At 40.9% G+C, this 27,767-nt stretch overlaps 1 protein-coding gene across 12 annotated transcripts in view; it reads left to right on the forward strand.

Moving 5' to 3' along the window:
- The window catches only part of RBPMS (RNA binding protein, mRNA processing factor), a 183,035-nt gene that overhangs the window by 75,207 nt on the left and 80,061 nt on the right, over positions 1 to 27,767 (forward strand). For 11 of the 12 annotated variants that reach the window (XM_087856409.1, XM_087856408.1, XM_087856403.1 and 8 more), the window contains 2 exons: positions 286 to 324; positions 1,609 to 1,671. In XM_087856409.1, coding sequence (XP_087712535.1) covers positions 286 to 324; positions 1,609 to 1,671 — 102 coding nt within the window. The other variant, XM_087856406.1, reaches the window with a different exon arrangement.

The raw sequence follows: 27,767 nt of genomic DNA on the forward strand, positions 1-27,767 counted from the left end.
ACCATTGTACGATTTCATGGGAAAAAAATAAAATAAGGAAAACAAACCTAGATACACATGCCTACATTTCAAGGTGTGATTTGTTTTAGGCCTGAAGTACGGACGCATTGGCACATACGTGCATGCATCTGTAAAATCTGCTTTCTCAGTTAACTTGAGGCATTGGTAAGAAGAGTTAGCCGGTAGTCCTAATGGACTTATTTTTACTTGAGCAAGATGCCATTACAATTGCTTTTTTTCCCTAGTAGTTTTTTTTTCCATCTAAATTTGGTTCTTAATTTTCAGGGCTACGAGGGTTCTCTTATAAAGCTCACATCTAAGCAGGTAAGACTTTCAAACTTGCATATAAATGATCACTTCCACAATAAATTTGAATTGACTTTCTTTAAGAATGTTACTGGGTCTCAGCATTCTCCTTTATAATTCTCATTAGGATTGAATTTTTGCTGTTGATTTGAAATTAAGTGTGAGATTGGTTAGGAGTTAGCACAGGAAAATGATTCACAATTCTATTGTCTCCAGCTAGAATGTCTTGAGACTATCCCTGAGGAGGGCAAACGGCAAACATCGTGCATTCAGCATGGTTATATCGGGATTGGTCTGATTATTCTAGAGAAATCATCCAAACCCACTTTTATTCCCAATTCTTCCTTTTTTAAAAAAGTAAGGTTAAACAGGCAAACTTTCTCAATTAGTGTATTTGTTGGTGAAGACTCATGCTGTATTTCAGCCTTCTAATAACCACAGGCAGAGTCCCAGGTCTAGGGTAGAGCACAGAAGGTGCAGAATGGAGAGTGGTGGTAATCAATGACCCTTATAGTTTCCACAGGCTTCTTGAAATTTTTGGCTGTATACTCTCCTCCCCCCCCCGCCCCCCCCCCCGCCCCAACCGCTCCGAAAATGCTGAATACCCAGCATGCTCACCTCTCAGTTGCTTTTCATCTCTCAGTAAGGTATTCTCTGATTCGTCAGGAATAAACTATGTTGCAAGCATCTTTCTGGATTAAAAGATTGAGTCCCAAGGGATTATCACCCCTCTCTGTTTAGTTGGAACAATTTGGTTTACACACCTAGTTAAACACAAGACTTTTTAAAGTTGTCCCTTGGGATTTGAGATGGAAATGTTCATTTTATAATTTTGATCATTAAGTGAGAGTACAGGGCTTTTATCATTGTGTCATTGTATTCCTTGCACTTACAGTGTACCAAAAGGTGATTCGGTTCTCTTTCCATTTTAAAAGATGAAGAAACTGAGGTACAGTGAATTTGATTTAGGAAAGTAGAGCCTCTTGACCCAAGTTTTCCTCTATTCTCTTGTTCACTGCTGCTCACCTTCCAACCCCTTCTAGATTTTTTTTTTTTTTTTTTTTTATGATTCTCTCAATCCCCAGCTGTGCCCTTGAAGAACCACCCTCACAATCCCCTTTGATTCATGTTAGAAATTTGGCTAAGCCACTGCGTCATGATTCTTTTGAACTGGCTTTCTTATTTCTACCCATTGCCTGTGGTCATTCCTTTATCTTAGCTCTTCGGTTTGACATCACCTTTGACCCAGAAAAATAGATACCTCCTGATTTGTTTTTTCTTCATATTTTTTTCTTTCCTCAGCCCGTAGGTTTTGTCAGTTTTGACAGTCGCTCAGAAGCAGAAGCTGCAAAGAATGCCTTAAATGTAAGTAGTAATGATGTAATCATGGGTGTTTCCTTGCGAGGTGGTGGGAGGCAATAGAACTTCTTTGGACAGGAAATCACATGGGGGGAATATGACTGCTCATTCTGATAGAGAGGGATTCATCCATTTTATTAGCCATCTAAAGAGATTTTTCCTTGAATCGTGGTCGCAGGTACAAACTACTGGATAATGCTTTGCTCTTCTCCAGCCTTTGCTGTAATGCTCAAAATACCTGACAATGTCTCATTCGCATTTAGCCCAGTCACTCCCCATGGTAATGTGCAGCTTAGTTTGGCCATCGTTTTACTCTCAAAGGTTAAGCCTAACCCAAGAGTAGATCAAAACTTGGCTTTCCTCATCTCATGAGGCTTCCATTTTAGGTATGTAGGTTTGTGTTTTTTCTTTGTCTTTTTCTTTCTTTTTTTTCTTTTTTAAGGTTATAGTCTTTATTCTCACTGTTGTCCCCAAAGACATTCTGCATTGTGTAATAATAAATGGCTGTCAGCTGTAATTGAGTGGAGATACCTGTATTTGGTTTGTAGGCATCTTGTGTGCCGTATGTTTTGAAGCTTTTGCCAGCTTCGTTTTATTTTATTTTTTTATTTTTTAAGATTTTATTTATTCATTTGACAGAGAGAGAGAGACAGCCAGCGAGAGAGGGAACACAAGCAGGGGGAGTGGGAGAGGAAGAAGCAGGCTCATAGCGGAGGAGCCTGATGTGGGGCTCGATCCCGGAACGCCGGGATCACGCCCTGAGCCGAAGGCAGACGATTAACGACTGAGCCACCCAGGCACCCCTGCCAGCTTCATTTTAGAAAGTATTTTTCCCCTTTAGTATGCTGAAGACCGAAACAATTTAAGGGGAACCAAGCTGCCAGAAGGTGAAAGGAAGCAGAATTTGCGTTCCAGATGCAGAGGGCTGATCCTGAGGTGAAGAGTCCTAGTGAAAAGCCTGGCTCCATCCTGCTCCAGGCAGTCGGCCTAAGTGGCCATGAATAAGGGTTGATGAAAGCAGCCAAAAAGGGTTAGGGCGCTTCTTAAAGGGCAAGTGGCCACTTGACTGGTTGCGATCTGAGTGTCGAGGTGTAGGCCCTTATGTTGCTATGGAACCTACAGGTGCCCCTCCCGGCCGCCCCTTTTGAGCCCCTGGACGCTAAGGCAGACGGTGCTGAGGAGGGCTGTAGGAGAGACCTGGTAGCCTGGAGACTTGGAGGCCCAAGGGGAAGGGCCTCCAGAGGGGTCCGTTTACTCAACATGATGGTGTCATTGGGACACGATCTTGAAAGGTTTTTAGGCTTTGAAAAAAAATGTACACACTCTTAGAAGAAATGGTTTGCTTCTTAGTGTTGGTTTTTCATGAATGACTTTGGAATCCGGGAGTTCCGAAGAGCTCGGGATTTTCCTGGATTTGGGTAAATAACCTCCTGGTCAGAAAAACTGTTTGTCTTCTACAGAACAAAATGTAATATAAATCAATTATTTAGTGTGTACTAATGGTACACACTGAAGCACAGTGTCTGATTCACTATTTTGATATAGAAATTGTTTTGATTTTATCATTACATAGGTAGGGCCAGAATTTTCTCAGTATAACCAAATTTTAAGCCTCTCAATAAAACTAGGCTTCTATTTAGATAGTGGTTTTCTTTCATTCTTACCAGATTGCGTGTTTCTAGCTGCAGAACTGTTCCAGGTCCTTCAAAGTTATGTTAGGTGAAGTTTTCACCATGCTCTTTTTCATTGTTCTTCTAAAGGAAGTAACAGCAGTTGAAGCTTGTTTACAGAATGGGCTCTCTGTGGCCTGCCTTGACTATCTGAGGAACACTAGGCTTTTATCTGGCGAAGGCAACTTTCCCTGATGGGCTTTTGTTTTATTTTTTATTTTTTTAAGATTTTTAAGATTTTATTTGAGAGCTAAAGAGAGCACGAGGTGGGGATGGGGGGTGCTGGTCAGAGGGAGAAGCACACTCCCTGCTGAGCTGGGAGCCCTATGCAGGAGTCGATCCTGGGATTCCAGGATCATGACCTGAGCTGAAGGCAGACGCTTAACCGACTGAGCCACGCAGGCGCCCCTGTGTTTTTGTTTTATAGAAGTTTGTTTTTAAACTGCTTAAATGGTCACAGTCGTAAACAGTGTTTCCTTGCCTCAGTAAGCAGGGGTACAGCGAACAATTTCACTTTTTCTTGGTGCCCGAGGGTTATATCCGTACCAGCAGTCAGGTTTGGAGCCCACCTGTACCATAGTGGTAGAGGTGTTTAAGTCCATCCCTAGGCCGGCTGGCCCCATATTATTGTGCTTTGTGTCCTGACATCTGGTTTTAGGTTCGGCTCTTCCTCTTTCTCACTGGCAGTAAGCTTTCCTTTAGCAGCATCTTCTCCCTTATTCATTAATGTTCTTTTGTTGCTCATGTACTAATAACTTGGGAAGAACTCCAAGCGAAACTGTTCAAATTCTGTTCTGTGGATCCCAGGGTAACCCTTAATGTTTGTGAGTTACTGAACCTGAGCTTTCTTCTGCTCAGAGGCTGACTCGTGAGTGCAGAGCATTTATTGAGCTCATGGTTGATTTTTTTTTTTCCTTGACATTTTTAACTTTTATATATAAGGTATTAGAAGGCCTTGTAACTTTAGAAACCACCCTATTCTGGGAATGGAGACCTTGAAAGGATGGATGGCTCAGTCAGGAAGCATAGGTTTAAAGCTACAACTAGAAGTCAGCCTTTTGCATCTTAGTCCTGTCTCCTTTTACAACATCTTGCTGCTTGCTTGGTCCATGGAATGTTGCTGCATTTTTCCTGGTGGCAGTGACAGACTATTTAATTCATATCGTCCAGGATGAATGGCCATGATAAAGTCTGGCATATGTGACAATGGAGCAGGATTTCTTTTCTCTACAGAGAAAATGGGCCCGTTCAGGGTAATGTACTTAATCTTGAAGCTGACAGATTTTCTCTCTATGACCCAACGTGTTACGCTCTCTTCAGGGTCATCTTTCTAATTGGTGAATTAAAAACATACGATGCTCACAGGCATTACAAAATTTTCTCCTCTCATGTCATTTGTTCAGGCTTCTTTTTAAAAGCTTTTCCTCACATTCCTTTGGGGGAAAGTTCCATGTTGTAATGTTTTGTTTTATTCCACTCTTGAGAAACTAAAACCTCAGTCCAGTAAGTACCTCCATATAGAATAGGTCAGTGTCATGAACCACTTCTTCGTGCCTCTTGTTATTTCTTGGTCTTGGTTACTGTCTGGTTCAGTTATTAGTATTAATAATTAGTCTTTTCCCAAATGACTGATCTTTTTTTAAATCTTATTTTCTTCCATTTTTGGATTATGCATCAGTTTGATAATTTTATGGAAAAACATGCTCAGATTGAATTAAGTGGTAACATTGAACTTTTATCAGGAGATTACTCAAATCTTCTAAAGTAAATATAATATATTTTGTTTGTACAGCAAAAGCTCCCAAATTAAGCTAAAAATAACCCAAACCCAGACTTCCCTTCAGGTTATCTATGGTCTCATTAATCCACAGGATTAGAAACTCCATCCATTCTTTAACCTGACAACAAAATATCTGACCTGTCCTTCACCCTTCATACACATTTGTAATTTCCATACTGGCAGCTAGCTTCCTATTTTCCACGCGTATGGAAGGGGGTGTTAATAATCCAAAGTATCCAATTATTTTTAGGATTTGTTTATAATTTTGGAATGTAAATCAAATATGGTGAGTGATATTGAGAGTTAGCCTGGTTTAGTATAAATTTGTGGAAATTTTGAAAAGAAACACAGGAAATAGAGTAGGTATAAGGGTAAAGACCCTGAGCAGAAGTGAGAATAAGCCATCCCTGGCTTCCTATTAACTGTGAAGACCCCAATATTGCCACTGGTGGCTAGTTAAAATCTTGGTTTAATAAAAGCGATTTGTAGTTAATACTTCAGATCAACAGGCTTGTCGTTGTCCTTGCTTGTGTAAGTTTCCATAGCGGGCATTGTCCTACACTGGTGTTTGGGAATCATTCGTCTAAAGTACAGTTGACCCTTGAACGTCACAAGGATCAAGGGTGCTAACCACTTCCTGAGTAAAAGCAAAACAACAAAACACACAAACACACACACACAGACTTTTTGATTCCCCCAAAACTTAATAGCCTACTATGGACCAGAAGCTTTATTGATAACATAGTCAACACATATTTTATGTGATATAGATAGATAGATATAGATAGATAGTATGTTGTATTTTTACAATTAAGTAAGCTAGAGAAAACAAATATTAAAATCGCAAGAGAAAATACATTTACAGTACTGTACCGTATTTATAAAAACAAATCTGCACGTAAGTTGGCCCAGTAGTTCAAACCCATGTTGTTCAAGTGTCAGCTGTACTTGGAAAGGTTGGGTGTGGGCTCTGGAGTACATGTGCATTTTGTGATCCCTCTTCGCCTAATTTTAAATAGTTGTTACTGGGCTAGGTTTTATCATTGACTCTATTGTAAATTATTATATCAGAATTAGAGAAGTCTGATGTAATCAAACAATGTACATCGCTGTAAGCTGCCTTCACAACTAAACATCGGGTGAGCACAGTAATTGGCTTTACTCTCATATTACACTATTTGATGTAAATGATCTGTAATTATTGCACCCCCTAGTCTGTTGGATTCTTTTTAAAAGTTTGAGTTGCAACTCACGTACCATATAACCCATTTAAAGTGTGCAATTCAGTGGTTTTTGGTATCTTATTTTTTAAATGATATATTTTTAAAATTGCCATTTTAATGATTAAGTGCACAATTCATTGGCATGAATTACATTCACCATGTTGTTGTGCAACCTTCACCACTGTATTTCCAAAAGTTTTTCATCATCCCGAACAAACTCAGTAACCATTAATCAGTACTTCCAATTTCTCCTTTATTTTAGCCTCTGGTAACCTCTAATCTATTTCCAATCTATTGATTCACCTATTCTGGATACGGAAATATTTGTCATTTTGTATCTGACTTCTTTCCTTGGTGGGATGTTTTCAAGATCTGTCCATGTTGTAGCATGTATCAGAACATCATTCCTTTTTTGTCTGATAATTCCATTATATGGATCTCCCACCTTTTGTTTGTCCGTTCATCTGTTGATGGACACTAGGGTTATTTCCACCTTTTTGCTCTTGTGAATGAAAAAGTCCCTGTTTTCAGTTGCTTTAGGTATATACCTAGGAGTGGGATTGCTGAGTCATGCGGTAATTTTATCTTTAGCTTTTCGAGGAACTTCCAAACCTTTCCATAGTAGCTGCACCCTTTTACACTCCCACCAATAATGTATATAGGGTTCCAAATTCTCCATATCCTCACCAATACTTGTTTTTTTTAATTATGATCATCCTAGTAGGTATGAAGTGATCATTGGGTCCTTGATACTTTTTGACGGATTGCAATAGATATGGGTTCTTTTGGACTCTCACATGACTTAAAATGTTTCTTTTAACGAGGATTAGTAACATTTTTTTGATGGCAATTCTAATTAATAGAACTGTGTTACCATTAAATTGTTTAGTTTACCTGATAAAGTAAGGGTGGGGGAAAGCCAACCATTGGGTGATTCATTTAATAAGGTAAGACTTAGGCTTTATATTTTATGTGCAACATGCAAGACATGAAGGGAAGGTATATCCTCAAGGTCTAAAAAGACTTTGGAATAGAGATTGAAAGGCAGTTTGGTTTTGAAGAGGAAAATGTGGCCATCCTGCAGACTTCGAATGCAAAGAAGCCTTAAGAAGTGGAAAATGAAGAGAAATTGAGGACATGTCTATTAAATTCTTTATGATTGAGGAAATTTATCAGTTCAGTAGCATGTATGATAAAGAATTTTTAGGAGAATTTTCAATTTGTAAGAAAGCATGTTGAAAAGGTGCTTCATAGCTCACGTGTTAAAAATAGCTGATCTAATCAGGGAAACTTTGGCTTTTCCGTCCCCATAAATTCCTGGCATTAAAGTAAACACTATGGTTATTTATATCACAATGATTCCAGCCTTGTGCATAATTTCAGTTTTGTTGAGTGGCCTGAGCTCTCCCAAATATCAAATTACTAAACAGTATGGTATAATTAATTCCTTAGTTCTATACCAGGTTCCTCATCACAGATAGGGGTGTTATTCACTTCCAAAGGTGTTAAAAGGAAATCACCAAGCAAAATCACTTGCAGATGTTCTAGCTGTGAACCTCTACCCCGAGTATACTTTCTTAGTGAAAAGATGTGGCCATAAACTACTGGTACAAACTCTTTGAGTACAGAGGGACGGACAGCAGGGCAGTCAAGATCGGCAGTGCCCGCACAAAGACATTCTGGCTTTGGTTTGACAGAAGTCTGGACAACAGTCTCTGTTTCCTGTATCACAGGTTTTCCTGACAGGTTGTGCAAGTTAGGACTTTTGATCTTAATATTTGCACAGCTTGCGAGTTAGGTGAATTATTTCCACTAAACAAAAGTTTTCACCAACACAAGCATCCAGATGGCCTGTTTCAGCTCCCCCTCACCAGGCACTATGTCAATATGTTTCTTATCAGTTTTAAAATTTTCTCCCTAAATTTCTCTTCGCCTATTGCTCAATGTGGTTGAAGAGGCCCAATTAGTGCGATCCCAGCTGGGACTTTTGGATGGGAAATATGCAAGGCTGCCAGATGAGATCATGAGTCCGATCTAATGTTTATCGGTTAAATCTGTTTATAACTGCTTACTCTTGACTTGCAGAGTTCTAAGGCAGCCATTTGACGTCACTGGGCTGGGGTGTATGCCGGTGCCAGTCAGTATAGAACTGCCATGATGCAGGGTTATTGGACTCTTCTTTTTCTCAATGACTACACGCTTGGGGCCTGACAAACCGCTCAATCCAGCTAGCCCCCTGGACGAAATTTGAAGTAGGCTTCCACAAACGTTACACCACCAAAAGTGACTCATAACCCAAATACAATGTAAAAAAATAAAAATAGTAAATGCCCAGTGCGTGATTGTTTAATAAGTTCTAGAATCTGTCAGATCATTTTTCTGTGCTTTTCTTTATGATGTTCCTGCATTTTTGGATGGTTCTATAACCTCCCTAGGGTAGTACAGCACATAATTTGAAAGTTCTGGGGAAAAAAAAAAAAAACTAAGGATAAATGAGAAGAATTTGTTAAATTTCTAGTTAGAGCCTTTGCTTGAAGAAAAGTAGGTTAGTTATTTTTAAAGATTTTATTTATTTGAGAGAGAGAGGTACAGAGACAGATGGTGAGAGAATATGAGCAGGGCGGAGGGGGAGAAGCAGGCTCCCCGCTGAGCAGGGAGCCCGATGTGGGGCTTGATCCCAGGACTCTGAGATCATGACCTGAGCCTAAGGCAGATGCTTCACTGACTGAGCCAGCGAGGCACCCCAAAAAGTAGGTTATTTAAATCTAAGCATTCACATAAGAAACTGAAAAACACAATGCTACTGAAAGAAATCCTAAGGAAGTTTAAAGAAAGAAAAGTAGCCAGAAATGTTAGCATCATCCTTTCCCCAAGAAAACCAGCAGAAAGAGCCACCGATTCTCACAAATAACGTGGTTTACTCTAATGATAAGTGTACGTGGAAATCTCAAGTTCATCAGATATCACATGGCTATGTGAAACAGCCCTCAGACTTTGCATTGCGGCTTTTTTTGAGGCTCTAACTTATTTGAACGTAAACTCCCTTTTAAAAATGCTGTCTTGTATTGACCTTGACCTTTCTCCATGGTTCTTCAGGTGTTTCAGAAATGCTGAGAATCTATTTGCCTCTATTGTAAATGTAAGTAGAAAATATAGTTAGTGTTTGTGGAACACGAAGTGCAAAGAATGAGCTATTTGCTAGGACTCTTTGCGAAAGGAGCCAGGCCAGTTTTAGAATGAAAGCTCTCTGGGCCATTCACATTGCTGATTGTCCTGCAGTGCTGCACATGTTGGCACCTTAAATCACTCTTTATTGTAAACTCACTTTTATCTTTTTTAGTGAATGATCATACCATCCTACTGACTAGGGGTTACAGCGCTCCCTTTTACGCTGGCTTTGTGTTTCTGATAATAATCGACACAGATCTTAACTTTTGGTCCACAAAGCCTTTGTCTTGTTCTGTAACTGGAATGCTTTAGAAGGTTTTAAAGACTTGGGGAGTGGGAATGGGACTTGACCCCCTTAAAATGGAATAGGGTGTTTTGATAAGACCTTTGTCAATGGTTGTGTTATTTCCTTACAGGTACAAATACTATGAGGTGTTTTCTTTCTTTATAATTAGTGTAAACTTTTCATGCCATTTTTAGTGGATATGTAATATTTATTACATAGATTTTTTTTTAATTACAGAACCACAATCATCAAGGATTTTTATATACATAAAAATAAGCAGGGGAGAAGAAATAGAGTAAATCCTTCTGAAATATGAAGAAATATATATCTGCATTGTAAATATGGGACTAGGAATAAGAACAGGTTTTGGTGGTTTTTTTCTTTGAGAGGGAGAGAGAGCACACGCATGCTTCCACATAAGCAGCAGGATCAGAGGGAGAGAGAGAATCTTAAACAGGCTCCATGCCCAGCGTAGAGCCCAATGGCAACAGGGGGTGGGGGGGGGACAGCTCCATCTCACAACCCTGAGATCATGACCTGAAACCAAGAATCGGACGCTTAACCTGCTGAGCCACCCAGGTGCCCCAGAAATAAAACAGTTCTAATGAACGTGATTATACTGACTAATTTAAAATCTTAAATACTGTCTAAAAAGGCTAATATTTATTAAAAAATCAAAGTATATTTTTAGGACTAAAATTTCTAAAAATACAAGTTTCAATAGAGAATTGAAAAATTAAGTGGTACCTTGGGTAACCTGAACTTTGAATTAAAGGTTCTAGGTTTTTTGGGTTTTTTTCCTAGCCATTGTGGGGCAAGTTAATTTTAAAGATTAATGTTTTATTTATTTACTTTTTTAAAGATTTATTTATTTATTTGACAGACAGCCAGCGAGAGAGGGAACACAAGCAGGGGGAGTGGGAGAGGAAGAAGCAGGCTCCCAGCGGAGGAGCCTGATGTGGGGCTCGATCCCAGAACGCCGGGATCACACCCTGAGCTGAAGGCAGACGCTTAACGGCTGCGCTACCCAGGCGCCCGTAAAGATTAATGTTTTAAAATTAAAAGACCTGAATAATTGTCCTAGAGAATGCGGTTGGGTAGAAAATTCCTAGTATAAACTGGTAACCAGTAGTTCTCTTGTATTTTGAGTCCCTTTAATCTGTTTTGTCCTTTGCCTTACATAAGACATCACTCAAAAGTAAGTGGATGAATAAATACACAGAACTTAGAACGTAAATTTGGAAACGTATTATGGGAAATGAAAATAAATTTAAATGGAATGGAATTCACTTCATGTTCTCAAGCAGAAGGTTAGTTTATAATAAAGGAGTAAAAACAAAGTATGAAAAAGTTTCTATACTTTCAAAAATAGGAATAAAAATATAACAGTATCATTTTCATAGAATTTTAGTATTCCTATAGAAGGCCCATGTAATATGCAAATGCACATTAAACAGAAGGCAGAAAAAACTATTCAAGGTTACAGGTTATGGATACACCTCAATGAAAGAAGCAAACAAGATTATAAAAGAGAATCAAGCTGTTTACGCATCTTAGAATGCTGATTAAATGAACGACAAAACTAGTGGAGGTTTTTAGGTTTAGAAAGGTCCTAGTAACTATGGTAGGAAGGTGTTGACTTCTCCAACAGTTTACCATGTCATCTTCGTTTATCTGTAGGCATGTTCAGCAAATTCTAAAAACATCCTTAAAGCAATCTTAAAAATGAAATTCAGTAATATTAAATGTGCACTGTGTATTTGATATATTAGGGTAGTTCTGTTTGTGCAGAACATTGTTACTGTGTTGGTACCTGTGAAAAGGTAACTAAATCTGTACATTGAGGCTAAGAGAAAACAGAGGAAGTTTCTTCTTGGTAACCAGTTATGTCTGGAGGGCTTTCTAGTCAAAGACAGTGTAATAAAGGTGTCAGTCAAGCTGACCTGGTTCAGATCCAGTCTCTGCCACTTACTGATTCAAGACCCTTCTCTGGACCGCAATTTTCTTCCCATTAATGTTTTGTTGATAATACCCATCTCAAAGGGCATAAGGCTCAAAGTAAATGAGATACTTTTTAAAGCTGCTGGCCGCTCAGTAGCAAAAATTCGGGTAATTAGCTTGATCTTCACAACGGACTGGGTCCTATTCCTTAACCCACTTTGCTACAGTCTGATTTTAAAGTAACGTCTGTGGAATTCCAAATTCCACTGGGTTCAGAGTACTTCCGAACATTGATTTATATTATAATGCAATTAATGGTAAACTGATTCATTAGTCCTTTCTTGGAGCTTTTTTGGGAAACAAAGTTGCAGTGTTGTCCTTAATATTTTCAAGACTTCAAAATATAGTGAGCCCAACAAACAGCCCCTCCTCTCCCTTTTATTCTATCAAACTAATCATGCACATTTCTTTGTCCATTTCAGGTTCCAGTCGAATCTGTTTAAAACCAAAGACCCCACATCCATTCCATATAAAGCATTTCATTTAGCAGCCAGTGAGACTCCTTAGTTAATTGTTGAACAAGCCTTTTTGGACGGGGAAGTTGAGCCTCAGGCCTGTCAGGTCACCAGTGAGTGGCCTTGAGGCGATGCATCAGAATGGAGGCAGAGCGCTGATCTAAGTTGCTCAGAGGTGAGGTCCGTATTGACTCTCAGCTCTCTGTGCAGCACAGGAAGTACTTTGCAGTGAACTTCCAAAGTCTGGATTTAACTTCACGTTCTTTACAACTAATTTGTGCCTAAGCCCCAAACACTTGCTTGGAAGAAGCTTCATGGAGTTTTTTAAAAACAAGATGACAGAGCAAATGCTGCCCTCTTTCCTTATTTCTGTATTTTTACTGTATTCATCAGAGAACAGATTTTTCCCACCCATGGGTTGATTTATCTGTAGTGGTATTAACCAATGACTTTGAGAACCAAATAATTTATTGGTGTGGGTGGCACTCTTTTTTTTTTTTTTTTTTTTTTTTAAGATTTTGTCAGTGCGTGCACAAGCAGGGGGAGAGGCAGGCAGAGGGAGAAGCAGGCTCCCCGCTGAGCAAGGAGCCCCAAGTGGGACTCAATCCCAGGACCCTGGGGTCATGACTTGAGCCAGTCACAGCTGTTTAACCAACTGAGCCACCCAGCTGTCCCCTGCCCCCTTTTTTTTGAAGATTTTATTTAGTCATTTTAGAGAGAAAGATGGCACTCCTTCTTGTCCTCAGTAAAGTTGAGGATTTAAAGTTGACTTCAAAAATGTTTTTAATATTTATTTTAAAATGTAATATAACCTTCCTTTTTAAAGAATTGCCATCGTCCTCTTGTGCCGCCTACAGATCAGTAACAAGCTTGTACGCATCTTCTACTTCCTTTTGGTGTTTGGATTTAAGATGACCTGAGCTTGGTTATGCATAGGTTATGCATACACCGTGGAGGAGACTCCCCTGGTTCCTGTTGAGGGGAGGGGTGGTCATGGCTCAAAAACTGAAAAGCAGAAACAGGGCTGTGAAAAGACACTTGGAGACCCGTTGTGGGCTGTTGTGTCTGATCTTTCGGTGGAAGTCTTTCCACAATGGTTTTGGAAAGTTGAGGCACCTGTCTTTTTTCAATTGTAGAGTTTGTTAATATCAGCACTCGTTTTTCTCTCCTCGCTTCATTCTTGTTTTCTTCTACATCAGCCACTAGTAAAGGCTCAAAGTAAACTTTGCAGAACTATCCTTAAAGGAGTACAGAAAGTTAAGATGTACCTCAAATGATCCCACAAGCACTTGAGGTGAACGTAAGAGAGTGTTATTTTCTTAGTCTGCCTGCCTTACAAGTTGGACTTACTCTCCATATGCTTTTCTACATAGACCTAGAATACTTGGTTTTTATCATCTAAGAGTCCTTATATTGCACAGCATTAATCATCTGACGTATCTCAGAGTTCATAAGGTATTTTCATACAAACCCACACACCTCTCTTGTCTTGTTTTGCCTGGCATGTGCCTAATATGTGTTAGATACAGAGGCAGGTTGGTCTCCTTTTCAATAATTAGAAGATTAGTTTGTAATTAGTATGATTCGTCTTTTCCTTGAAAATCTGACACCGCCCTTGAAACTAGTATCAGTACCAGTAGCCCTTTTTTCTTAAAGGACCTGTATGGTCAGCTATTAATGATATATTGGAAATGTAGTTAGTAAATATTTAAAAACTCCTCCCTTCCCAGTTTAATCCTGGGTTTTTTGTACTTGGCACAAGCTGTAGGAGCACATGTGCGACCTTTATGAAAGTGATGTTCCTAGTTAATCCTCATTAGGGATTTAATCTTTTTGTATTAGGATAAATTTGCACATAAACACTCTTGCTTTCTCATCACATATACTGTATGACCAAAGAAGCTTATTTTCTAAATGGACCTGGTTAATAATATAAACTATGGCTAAGAATAAGGTTATGATTTCTTCTCTCTTTTTTTTTTTTTAAAGATTTTATTTATTTATTCGACAGAGATAGAGACAGCCAGCGAGAGAGGGAACACAAACAGGGGGAGTGGGAGAGGAAGAAGCAGGCTCATAGCGGAAGAGCCTGATGTGGGGCTCGAACCCATGACGCCGGGATCATGCCCTGAGCCGAAGGCAGACGCTTAACCGCTGTGCCACCCAGGCGCCCCTGATTTCTTCTCTTTTATTGGTTTTTTTCCTTCGTGCCAAATGCACTGATTTAAGCCCATGACCTGGGCTTTACAGAGATAAACCCTATAACCTAGAAATCACGCTGACACAGTATGTTTTATCACTCAAAAATTTTTGGTAGGACAGTCATAAGGCTCTGGACAAGTACAGGGAGGTACTGGGTTGAGGCAGAACCTCTTTATTTACCAAATAAGTGAAGTTAGCCATTAAAATTCTGAGCATTTGGGGGTGTCCATGGAAGCAACAAACATCAGATGAGATTGTCATAGGCCACCATTAAGTGGATGTGGACCATCACGAGCTTGTTTTGATACCACTTGAAGATCTTGTTAGTGTCAAAAACTTAACTAAATGAAGGTATTGTCTAGGATCTGCCTTCTTTTAAGCTTTCCTTGGCCATGCCATTTGTTCGAGTGCCATCATTGGCAGGACCAAAAGGTAAAAAGATGGTCACGTGGGGGGGATGCCTATGGGTATAGTTGTCCCAACAGTGCAGACGGGAGAGGAGGTGGCAGTAGGACTACACAGTGAACAGGACTGCTGGCAGTACCAGCCCCATCTGGTGTGTTGAAGAGTCTAAGAAATGCCTTTGTCCCTACCAGAACAGTTGACCTCCGTTTACCTTCAAAATCCTTGGAGTAAAGATGTTAACGTCAGGATTCCTGAATGAAAGAATACCGTCTGCACTCTGGCCTATGTTTCTTTCCACGTAATATTACCCATTTCAAAGCGTCACTGTAAAATACTGCTTCAATGGGTAACTGACCATCCTTTTCCTTAACGTTGTGAGGGCCCAGGTCTCTTTCGATCATCCTTTTTAGGACAGTTTGAGAACATAGTGGCAAAAGTTCAAACAATCATGCCCTCGCAACCCTTTGGAAAATAAACTCTGTTTGACTCAGATTCTGTTGACATGTTTAAGATGGAGTTTATAGCTTCTTCAAAGACCTTGTCATGACTTTATAGTCCTCCTATACAAAGCAGATTCTCCTAGGGCACGGTTATGTACACGGGGTGGCTGGCCAACAAAAAGCGTGCTTTAGGAGAAAAGAAATTGAGCTGGGGTGGATGGCCAAGCCAAAGGCCGCTTCAGATACCTCTGAAGTACTTCCACCTAATTCTCCCAGAAAGTGGCTCTGGTCTCTTCCGTTAGCAGTCAGTTCCCCCAAGAGCTACTCAGTATGTGAACTAACAGAAATGGGCAAGAGGAGGAGGACATGGCTCCCTGAAGGCGGGGGGGGGGTGGGGGGGGGGCGATGCTCGGAGAAATGAAACCAGGTGGAGTAGAAGAATAATTTGAAACTACACAGCACCAGTTCGGACAGCAGCTCAGATAATCCAGCTGCCTTCTCCAGCTGTGGGAATCCCACAGTTGAGTTAGGAATCTCCTCTTTTACAAGTGGTAGAAGCACCTTTCCGGAAAAGCTGAAAGAGAAGAAATCCTCAGCAGTTCGTGTTCAGGAGCGGGCTCCTTAGCTGATGAGTACTAGGCCGCAGGGATGTTTATCATACACCAAATATTAACCACTGACACGAACAACTGTTTTCATTTCTAGTTTATAGCTGAGGAAACTGAGGCACAGAAAGGTCAAACAGCGTTCCTCGGATCAGCAGTGGAGGTAGATTTGAATGCAGGCCGACTCCAAAGCACACACGCCTGTCACAAGCCTCTTATGTGGGAGGAAGTTCCGTCCAAAACTGGTTGTGACCTTGAATTGGGTTGTCTCTTTTGTAACTGTCACTATAACTCTAGGTGGTACTTCTGGAGAACCAGTTGGGTTTTTGTTTTGTTTTTTGTGTTTGGTGGGTTTTTTTGTTTTTTGTTTTCTTGCCTTCACCAATAAGGGGAAGGGGACCCAGCAGGACCATCTTCTTGTTTCTTTTCTAGTCCTGGATTTAGGGGGCAGAAACAAGGTTTTGCTCATTTTTTTGTTGGGGTGCATACATCCTCTTTAACTACTTCGCAGGTTTCACCAGAAGAGTCTGGCTTGATGGTGAGAGGGTATGAATTTGAATGCTGTAGTTGACATGAATGAAAGTGAAGCCAAGGATAAAAACTATATTCCAGGAAGTGGCCCAGTCACTAGGAAATACAATCAAAGCACTTTTATTCCAGACCCAGGTTGGCTGGTGAAGGATGATAATGGGTTTCTCTACTGTGGCCAAGATGATTCTATCAGAACACTGAGAACTGAGCTTGTCACAGAATGTTATCAGAGGAGAAATTACATAGGCTAAAAATGGAGGATACACCTTTGGAAACCTTCCAGGCTGGGTGTGGATGCGTGGTCCTTTGTCGCTAAAATTTTGAAAGCAGGTTAGTTTCATTGTGTTTTATGGAACTTGTGGTTTAGAAACAAAATTAAACAGATTTTTGTTGTTCAAGGGATTAAAAACAAGGACACGTGACCTCTAAAAACCTAATATTCCCTTGGAAGAGTATTCTGTTAGGCAGTGGAGCAAGGAATTATACGTGGGTGCATAGCTCGATTTCAGTCCAAGGGCCACATCTACCTACAGAGAGCCCTTGGAAAGGGTGGAAAGGGGTCTCTTCAAATGTAACCAAAATACATTACCGATAGAGAGGGACACATTCTTTTCAAATGACCATTTAGGCAAGGAGGATAATGAGTAGTAAATCAGAGGATTCTAAGGCAAATCTAGAGCAAGGAGTTTGAGATAGTTGGATCCAGAGAAAGAACAAGGCATAATTGCTTTGATAGTTTCTCAGTGGGCAGTGGCCCAGCAGCACGGGCTGTTGTGTTAACAATCTTGATGTTTCTACAAAGCAGTGTCCTTATTTAGGGAAAGTATGAAATATGGTTTACATGTGACAACAACTTCTCACTTGTTCATTCTTTGTCAGATCCCACGTCTACCTAAATTTCAACACAGTGGAAACTGAACAACAACCTCCATTATTTTCAGAAGATAATGTAGTCTTTGTCAGATAAAGAGCTTCCCAGAAATGTAATATACATGCGCACGCCATCATGGGAATTAAAAAATTAAATTCTGGATTCTCCCAGTCAATTGTGAATTTAGGTGGATTACTTTTTTGGATCTTAATGTCTCCGTCTGTATTGGGGAAGTTACTGGCCTTCTGGGCGAGACTGTATTGCTGCTCTAGTACCCTGCCCTTGTAGCAGGACTCTATCCTTGCCTCCTGCCCACTGAACGCCAGTATGATCTCAAGTCTTGTTTTTTTGTTTTGTTTTAAGATTTTATTTATTTATTTGACAGAGAGAGAGCCAGCCAGCGAGAGAGGGAACACAAGCAGGGGGAGTGGGGGAGGAAGAAGCAGGCTCCCAGCGGAGGAGCCCGATGTGGGTCTCGATCCCAGAACCCCAGGATCACGCCCTGAGCCGAAGGCAGACGCTTAATGACTGAGCCACCCAGGCGCCCCTGATCTCAAGTCTTGTAACAGCCCCCAAACACCCTCACACATTTCCAAATATCCTTAAGGAGTTGGCAGGTGTGGGGAACAGGGCCAGTGAGGAATACTACCCGTGATTAAAAACTACTCAGTTAGGTGGTCCCAAAAATTAAGTCCTAAGATTTTGTGAATTTCGTGCTTTCTGTAGATCGCCCTCTACAACTTAACAACTTACTGTCAGAGAACCTGACCCAGACCTCTACCCAGCAACGTGTGATCTTTACTCAGAGAATTTGAGTGGTTCTTTTCTTTTTTCACATTTTATAAATGGTAATAGAAAACTTTAACACTATAAATGGTAGAAAATTTTTACTCATTTGTTTTCAGAAATGGTACATTGGAAGAAATTTTTGAAATTGCAGTATTGATTCCCCTCCCCCCCACCCCTATTTCCTTCTTTCCGTCATCTTTTCTGTTTATAACATGCAGCTCTTCCTTTAACTTCCCTCTACGCTTTGTTTCTGAGCCTCATCTCTACCGGAACAGATTACCCAGATGCATGTTTCTTTTTGGCTTGTCTTGAGTCATTTTAAGGTTCCAGCTGAATGTAACAATTGTTTTCAGACTCCTAGGGAAACTTTTGCATATACCTTGCCTAGAGTCTGTTTCTAATCTGAATATTTTATGCTGCCTGTGAAAGAGAAAGCTGACAATTCTCAGAAAGCTGTAAATAAATCTTGGTCCCCCCAGACTTCAGAATATCTCTAAAGTATGTATTTACATCCTAGTTTCTGATGGGAACGACATGTCTGTCAATTTTAAGAAAACTGTTTGTGTTTCTAACTTTTGTTTTTAACTTCTAGAAGGTAAAAGTTAATTCCTTCAAGTTCATTTTTTATATGTTGAAAGATTTGTGGTCCGCAGGTTATTTTCTTTCCTGTAGCCAAAGTGCTCTTTGAAAATAGGCGGCCTTTATTCTTAGCCCTCTTTATAAAATGTTTTAAAATATAACAACATAGAGAGATGTGAATCAAAACCACAATGAGATACCACTTCATACCTATTAGGATGGCTAAGATGAGGCAGTAACAAGTGTGGGTGAGGAGGTGAGAAAATTGGGGTACTCATACATTGGTAGTGCGATTGCAATGGTATAGCCGCTTCGGAAAACAGTTCTACAGTTCTTCAAAAAAGTTAACAAAGGAGTTCAGCAGTTCCACTCCTAGAGAGTTGTGTCCACACAAAAACTTGTACACAAGTGTTCATAGCAGCCCCCCAAAAGTGGAAACCATCCAATGTCCATGAACTGATGAGAGGATAAAAAATGGGATATATTGGTTCAGTGGATTATTCGGCAATAAAGAGCAGTGATGTTCTCCTATGTGGTATAGTATGGATGAACTTGAAAAACCTTTTTCTGGGTGAAAGAAGCCAGTCGCAAGGGAGCATGTATTCTATGATTCCATTTATAGGAGGTACCCAGAATAAATAGGCACAGAGACTGGAAGCAGATTATTGGTTGGAGCGGTGAGTTGAAGAGGGGAGAGAGTAGGGAATGAGAGACTGCTAATGTGCGCAAAGTTTCTTTTGAGGGCTGTGAAAATGTCCTAGCTCTATAGGGGTGATGGTTGTACAACTCAGTGACTACCTGAAAACTCACTGAATTGTACACTAGAGGGTGAATTTTAGGATATGTAAATTATATTTCATAAAGTTATTAAAATAGCATATGGTATTCTAGCAACTTTTTAAGAACATTTAATTTTTAGGTCAATCATACTATGACTGGAAATCTTTGGAGTACAACATATAGGTAATAATCATTCTCTCTTATTTGTTACCTTGTTCTAGTCAGCAGTAGGGGAGGGACCTGAGTGATCAGCTTGTTCTAGTCAACCGTAGCAGAGGAAAGCAGAGTGTTGGAGCACTGAGTTTCTTATGGAAGAAGCTAAAGGTTGCTGAGAAAATGGATGGTTGTTGGCTGAAACTCAACCAAAGTCACAATCGCAATAAATTAGAATATAAATGCTTTACAAAACCTGCATGCCATCAACAGAGTATGCCAGTCTCTTTAGATCCTCCTGAGAATCGAATGAGTTCTTCCTTCCCCATAGATACTGTTTAATGTACCACTGTTTACAGAAATGAGCGATATTGGTTCAACTTTTCTGTTTGATGCTTGAAAATTTAGAAGGAAATCAGTGGTCCCCCTCTCAACCCCCTCACCACTGCCCCATGCCCCAGTCCCGCCATACTGATTTCTTCTGCCTTGTGGGATAATAATCTGTACCTTCAGAAAGAGAAATAAAAGCATTAAAAGTTATAACTTAGGCTCAGTGAGTGATGAGAAAGGCCAGCAGTGGCCACCAGGTAGATAAGCTACCACCTGGTGGAGCTCTGAGTCTTAGAGTTTATTGCAGCAGGTTATGAAGAAGCCCTGGAGATTTATCGGGGGTCTCTGCTTGGGTAACCTTCTTCAGGCACATCAGAACTCCAGCTCTCAAACCATCTGTGTTTTAGTACCAGAAACCAAGATAAGGAGGGAGGTGTGGAGTGGAGAGAAGACGAGATCCAGGTACTGAGATTAGATGAAGAGGTCAGAGAGTGGTCACTACTAGGTTTGACCTTGACTTGAGCTCCTTTCCTCAGGCTTCTTATTTCTTGGACACGGGATGGTTTCATTGACTTCGTTTGTAAAGGTTAGGAGATTCTCAAGGCTAAGGAAGAACTTAGCAGATTATTACAAAAGAAAGCATTTTTATGCGCTGAGATTTTATTGTACCGTATATGTGGTTGCTGGTGACAGATTACTCTCATTCTGTATTAGAAAGTCTGAATGAATTGGTTAAAACCTATAACCTAAAGGGCATTTATTTCTCCTCTTCAGCATAGACATCTAGCTAGGCAGGGTTTTCTGGATGCCCCACATTCCTTTCGAGCAGGAGTGGGTTTTCATTTAGAGTTGGGCATGAAGAAGGGGGCAGTTGAAAGCTTATTAGCATCAATGAGGAAACTCTTTCAGCATATGAAGTTGAATCTTATGAAATGGCTGTTATTTTATTACTTTTCTTTGACCCAAAAAAAAAAAATGTGGTTTCATCTGATCCTGTATATCCAATACAGATCAGATCTGCTGGATTACTGGGTCAGAAAGGGGTGTGAGCGAAATGCCTAGGAGATTCTGCTAGGAAATGACGTTTTTTCTAAAAGAACTGGGTACCTTATTGGGTGGCTTGTGACCGGCTCCCAGAGGAGAGCAGAGTCCGCTGACCATGAAATGAGTGGTAGAGGCAGCCTGTTACTTTCCAGTAGTTTCATATCAATCACACCAAATGGAATAATCTTAACCATTTGAATTTGCCCGTATTGGGACTTCCTAAAGGCTTTCAGCCTGGGACTCCCTGGGAGAAACCAGGCATCAGGAACAACTCAGCCTTGAGAATGCTCCCTCCCCTAGCTTCAGGCCATGAACTTCACTGATCCTTTATAAAAACAGTGTTTATTACAGCAGTTTTAGCTCCAATTATCTTTACTCTTCCCTTCTCTTTCCCCCTTGTAAAAACATTTCAACATATTTCAACCAGAAGTTGAAAATTAAACAAAAATTAACTACAATAAATTTGATTAGAAATGTTTGGTCATTTAGATGCTTCCTCTTAAAGGTTCAGTATCTTAGGAAGTCACAACAGGTGGTAAGGGGGTGTTCAAATTCTAGGTCCTCAGCTTTCTAGTCACCATACATAAAATCGACTAATGAGTTGTTGAATCAGCCTTAACTTTTTAAGTGGTAAAACAGTTTTACCTGCTACGAATACATATAAAGACAAGGATGGGGAGAGACCCAAGTGGGATACAAACCAAAAGGAATGAATCTGACTATATTTCAGATGAGTTAATACAACCACACTAAAGAGGGGAGAACTAACCCAAAGAATTCTTGAATATACATACTGGCTGTATACTTTTAGGCTAAAAAGTCAAAAAGAATCGTAAATATTGAACTTTAGTTAATAAGTTTGTTTTTATGTTGATACTGTTGTAGTAGTTCTGAAGCTACTACTTAGTGTGCATTCCTAGTTTGAGCAAATAAATCCATGTATAGTGGATAATCTATGATGCAGAGAAGGAGTTAGAAATATGGAAAGGGAAGACGAGAATTAACCCAATGGTGTGAGGTTGGAATTGGAGCTGTCAGTACAAACTTGTGTTTTTAATATATCTAAATAGATGTAGAGAAATATATATGGATGTGAAAGTGTGTGTGCATGTACATACAGACCTGGGACGATCTGAGTACCAAAACAAATAGTAATTATAAGTCATCAAGTCAAATAAGCTGTGAATCAGTACTGATGTATGAGTGAACAAATGAACAGACAAATGAATGAATGAATAATGGAGCAGAAAGGTAAGCTTTTCCTTAGAGTAGAAAACAAATACAGAAGGAATGATGGGATTAGCCAATCACCATTTGACACCTGCAATAGTAGTGATTGCTTAGGTAAGAATCTTCAGTAGATGTTAAAATTAATGGGTGAAAGCTTAATGAGAAACAAGATATTTATGTCTTAAGTATCTCCCTATGAGATCTTTATTAATTAAAAAAAAATAACCTTATACTGGAGAAACTTGGCAAGTGAATCAAAGTTATCACTAGTAATGGGACCAAAATGACATCATGTGCCTCCTGATACGGTACACTGAGAATGACACATCTCCTCTGTGATATTCCTGCCAAAAATGCTTAACCTGAATCTAATCAAGAAACAAATCAGATAAGCTCAAATTGAGGGCCATTCTACAAAATAGCCTGTGCGCCTAAAAAATGTCAAGGTTGCAGAAGACAAGGACAGAGGAAGATAATTCCAGGAGACTAAAGAGGTGACAGCTAAATGCCGTGTAGGACTCTGGATTCGATCCTGGAGCAGGAAAACATGTCTTTGCTTTTGGGAAATCAAACTGTAAAGGGTAAAGGGGCATCGTGCTTTGTCTTACTCTTACACAGTTCAGGGAGGAAAAAAGGGGGGGGGGGAATCTGGGCAAAGGGCCTACAGGGATGCTTTATACCACATCTGCAGCTTTTCTGTAAATCGCAAGTTCCTTCAAAATGTTGTTTTGGAAACGAAACAGAAAACTCTACTAGAGCTGGTCAGGTGGTGTGTGCTAGGCTGTCTTCTCCTGTTCTGCTCGTCTCTACCAGCACTCTGTCGGAAACCATTTCCACCAGCTCTCCTCCCTTCTCCTTTTTAATCCGATTTTATAAATCCTAACTTTAGAAATTAAGCGTATTTGTAAGAAACTCAATACAATACAAAACACAGGTTCTCTCCCCCTCCCCCACTGTCACCACCCAAGTTACCACTGTTAACAGGTTCATTGGTCACACCATTCACATTCCTGGGCTTGCACAGATAGTGTTCACGTACGAGTGTGTGTAGTCTTCTCTCCCAGCCAGACTACTGAGCACCGTTGATCTTCTTTTCTTTTATTTATTTATTTATTTATTTATTTATTTATTTATTTATTTGACAGAGATAGAGTCAGGCAGTGAGAGAGGGAACACAAGCAGGGGGAGTGGGAGAGGAAGAAGCAGGCTCATAGCAGAGGAGCCTGATGTGGGGCTCGATCCCGTAACGCCGGGATCACGCCCTGAGCCAAAGGCAGATGCTTAACCGCTGTGCCACCCAGGCGCCCCTGATCTTCTTTTCTTAACCTTATGTTGCTTTGGGGGTGGGGGTGGGTATAGCTTCTCCTCTTTCTTTACCAGTATTTTCTCTAAATGAATGCTTTCATCGTCCCTAAAACTAGTTGTCAAGGACTGACAAACCGACCTACTTCAATTATAAAGGCACCCGGATAGCCGCTAGCTCACAGGTCTGAAGACTGTACCAAGTAAACAAGCCTCCGTCAGGCATCAGGACAGCTCTGAAGACCTCAGTGACAGGAACTGGGAGATTTTCTGTTGTAGGAGACTGTTAAGGTGACTTATTGGCGACTCTACCTCCATGTTCTGTGTCTCTAATACCCGAGGTTGAAATCCTCAGAACAAAATGACCAGACCACGTCTGGTCATTTGGGGCAGCACCTATCGCTTGAATAGTCAGAGCTGTTGCTAGGGAAGTAGGGGCTCAGAAGGCGGACACGGGCCCGTGGGTGACCTCCTAGAGAGGAGGGACCAGCAGAGCAGCCTCCACTCCAGTGACTCTCAAATAGCCCTGTGCAAGCAGTATTAGCGTCAGCTTGGGTACCTGGTAGAAATGCCGATTCTCAGGTCCCATCCCAGAGGTACTGAATCAGAAACTTGGGAGGTGCGGAGCTCAGCACTCTGTATTTAGGAAGTCAACCAGGTGATTCTGAGGCATGCTAACATTTCAGAATCCTGGCTTTACTAAATCTGATCATATTATTTGCCCAGTTCAAAAAAATTTCATAGCTCGGCTATGCACGTATTCCAGAGTCCTTGCTCATGGCACAGAAGGTTATGTGATCTCACTGCAGCCTGCTAGCACAGTGCTTTACCCACCTCCCCTGTGTGCGTGTGCGTGCACACCCACACTCACCCTTCTCTACATCCTGTCCCACACAGCTTTGCTGAGCCCTTTCCTGGACTGCCACCTGGTCAGTTGCTGCTCTTCCATCACTTCCTCTGTGATGCCTCCGCCTCCCCTCTTCCCCAGTCACTTTCTGCCTTGGCTGTGTTTCTTACAAGGCCCTAAGCCTGGTGTTTATCTGTTTAACCATTGGTTTACCCGTATAGCTCCACCACTAGAGTGTGGGCTCTGAGCCCCTCAAGGTAGGGACTTCGTTTCATTGGTCTTGTCTCTGATGCATAACAAGGATTATGTGCTTGGTTAAATTTTTGGGTTTCTTTTTTGTTGTTTACTTTTTAAAAGATTTTGAGAGGGGGATGGGGGGAAGGAGAAGCAGGCCCCCACTCAGTAGGGAGCCCAACACAGGCAGACACTCCCAGGACCCCAGGATCATAACCTGAGCTGAAGCCAACTGAGCCACCCAGGTGTCCCCCTCCCCCCCCCTTTTTTTTACTTTCTATCATGCAACTTCAAGCATACCAAAAAGTAGAGAATATAGTAATGAATATCCTTTAACCCATCACCAGAACTTACCAACTTAACATTTTGCCACATTTGCTTCATCTTTTTTTCCTAAGAATTTTAAAGTAAATACATGATGTTGTATCATGACATTTTGTCATTATAGTCTTTGTATTTTAGTACTAAAGTCTTTGTATTTTAGTACTAAAAGCTAAAGACGTTTTCCTAAGTTACCATGATATCACACCTAATAAAATTGACAATTCCCAAATATCACCTATGCTCATTCTGTATTTGGTTTTCTCCATTTTTCCACAAAAGCTCTTTTATATCTGGTTTGTTCTGTCAAGGACCACACATTGCATGTGAAGGTAGGCCTGTAAGGATATTTTCCTCTTTTTTCCCATTCAGTAAATAAATTCCTAGCTAATCCTTATCCCTACTCATGTGGGATAACATTAGTCCAAGACCAGTGACACTGCTAAGGAGTTGGAATGATGTTGTACCTTTCTGTTCAGAATGATTCAGTCTCATAGGGTCCCAAATCCATGATTTGCAGCTAATAAATCATTCCAGCAGCAGCCAGAATGCACAAGAAGCCAATGTCACAAGTGCTAGAGAAACAGGAGAGCTACTTTGGACCTGGGCTTTGTGCATAATCACTTAATAGCTTCTCCATCTTGCCTGCAGAACGTCACTGAAAGAGCTAGAATTCACTTAACAGGGACTCTCTGGATCTCTGTAGGCTTGAGTCTTCAGGATTTGGTCATTTCACCTTGCACATTTCCTTGTGTTTCATTCTTTACTAGGTTTTTCCTTATCCTTTTAGGACTCTTTAGGGTTTTGATAGAGTTTTTGAGCAATAAAATGGCATTTTTAAGCTAACTTAGGATGTTAATTCAGTATCAGGACACACAGATTTGGATTCGGAGGTTTAGGCCCACAATTCAGAAAAATCTCTTTTAACCTTTATTTACAGATAGTTCTTAAGCTTTATTTACCTTTAAGAGAAAGGGGGAAAGATTTAAATTCCTTCATCAGAGTCCTGAATGCGGTAACAGTGTGAAGGATGACAGTATGTAAACACGGAGTCTCAATTCTCCTTGGGCGCTGCTGATTGCTCTTGGTAGCTTTTGAGATCGAATTATTAGGATTTCTAGTGATTATAATTCCAGGCCATATACCAGTTGAGTAAGACGCCCAGAGGGTTGAGTCACCTGTGATGAGGGGAGGGGTGGGGCTGGAGATGGGGCTGGTGGAAAAGGAGAAGTTTACCCGTAAGAGGCCATAGAAGGCTCAGAAAACGCACGATGAAGTATTTTAGAAACTGTTGCCCAGGAAAGAAAACTGTGTTAGCATGTTACCAAGACTAGCCGGGGCTACCATAACAAAATAACATAGCCCAGGATGGTTTAAACAGCAGACATTTAGTTCTCTCAGTTCTGGAGGCTAGAAAGTCCGAGATCACGTTACCATCAAATTCCGCATCTAGTGAGAACCCTCCTTCTTGCTTGCGGTCCTCACCATCTGCTCATGTGGCCTTTCCTTGGTGTGTGCTCTTGGAGAGAGATCTCTGGTGTCTCTTCCTCCTCATCTAAGGGTATACTAATCCCATTTTAGGGACCCACCCTCACGACCTCCTAAGACCCCACCTCCAAATACCATCGCGTTGGGGGTTAGGGCTTCAATGTATGAATTTGGGGAGGACATAAACATTCAGTCCGTGACACCAAAGCATGTGATTTGAAACTGCCTGGTACACTCAAGAATACTGGACTGTTAAGGTCCATTATTTGTCAGCACTATCTTTACACCTCCCAGAATCTGCCCTGGGTAGGGATTTCAGTCTTTGTAGATAATCGTGAACCTGTATTGGTTTGGTCACAGTGTTTCAGGCCACCTTGAAGAGAGACTGTTGGCTGTCCCTGTAGTTTTGTCAGTCAGATTGGGTTGCTTCTAAGTATTCTCGAATTGACATCATACCGATAGGCTTCAACTGTCCTTTCTGATCACCACGTAAATAAGATAACCATTTGCAGGTGGAAGAGAAGGGTTTCTCTTCATTATAAGAAGAGTTCTGGTGAATTATAGGCAAAAAAAGAAAAAAGTTGATTTTGAAAGGCACAGAGTTCCCCCTTGACTTGGCAGTAATCTTATCCTGACAGGGTTTAATGTGAAGTCACTCTGGCCAGAGAATAATCTTATTAGGGTTTTAATTAAAAGCACAAGGTGTTGGGTTGTTTTTGTTTTGTTTTTTCATGTCTCCTTATCTTCCTCTTTTCTTTCCTTCCACTTCCATGTTCTCCCTCCCCCCTGCTCCCCTCCCCCCCTTCATCATCCTTTAACATTTAAAATGTTTTTGGCTTGGCTGATCCTTCTGGATAGGAACTGAGCTGAGCAGGATATTGATTACCAAATATGGTATTGCTGCTAAGGATGTTAGAGGAATGTGGCTTGTATTCTAAGCCTCCGGCCTCTGAATAAGCTGCCAAACAAATTAGGTCATTTTAACTTCTGAGCTTGCCTTTTTTTTTTTTTAAATAAGGAGCTGGAACCCTGATTTGGAACATGATGGTGTTGTTACTTAGCTCACACAGGGAGGAGGGATATGAAGAGGGGCTCGGGAGTGGGGGAGACTCAATTCAGCATGTTTTAGGACGCGAGCCACCCGTCCAGGCGGTGTAAAAGGCAAGCGTGTTGTGCGGAGCCTCTTTTGACTCTGGAACATCAATGGAGGAGCTGAGGCATGGAATTCAGATGTGCCGCCTCATTGCCTCATTGTTACCGAGGCTAGAAGCTCCAGAGGACCGCGGACGGGTCCCAGGATGCTCTTCTCAGGTCACAGCGGCCCCAGCCACAGTGATCAAGCTGGTGTGGGCTCAGGTTTAGCCACGT

The sequence above is a fragment of the Ursus americanus genome, chromosome 27, assembly GCF_024610735.1.
Source record: "Ursus americanus isolate L20-20 chromosome 27, mUrsAme1.1.p, whole genome shotgun sequence".
NCBI lineage: Eukaryota > Metazoa > Chordata > Mammalia > Carnivora > Ursidae > Ursus > Ursus americanus.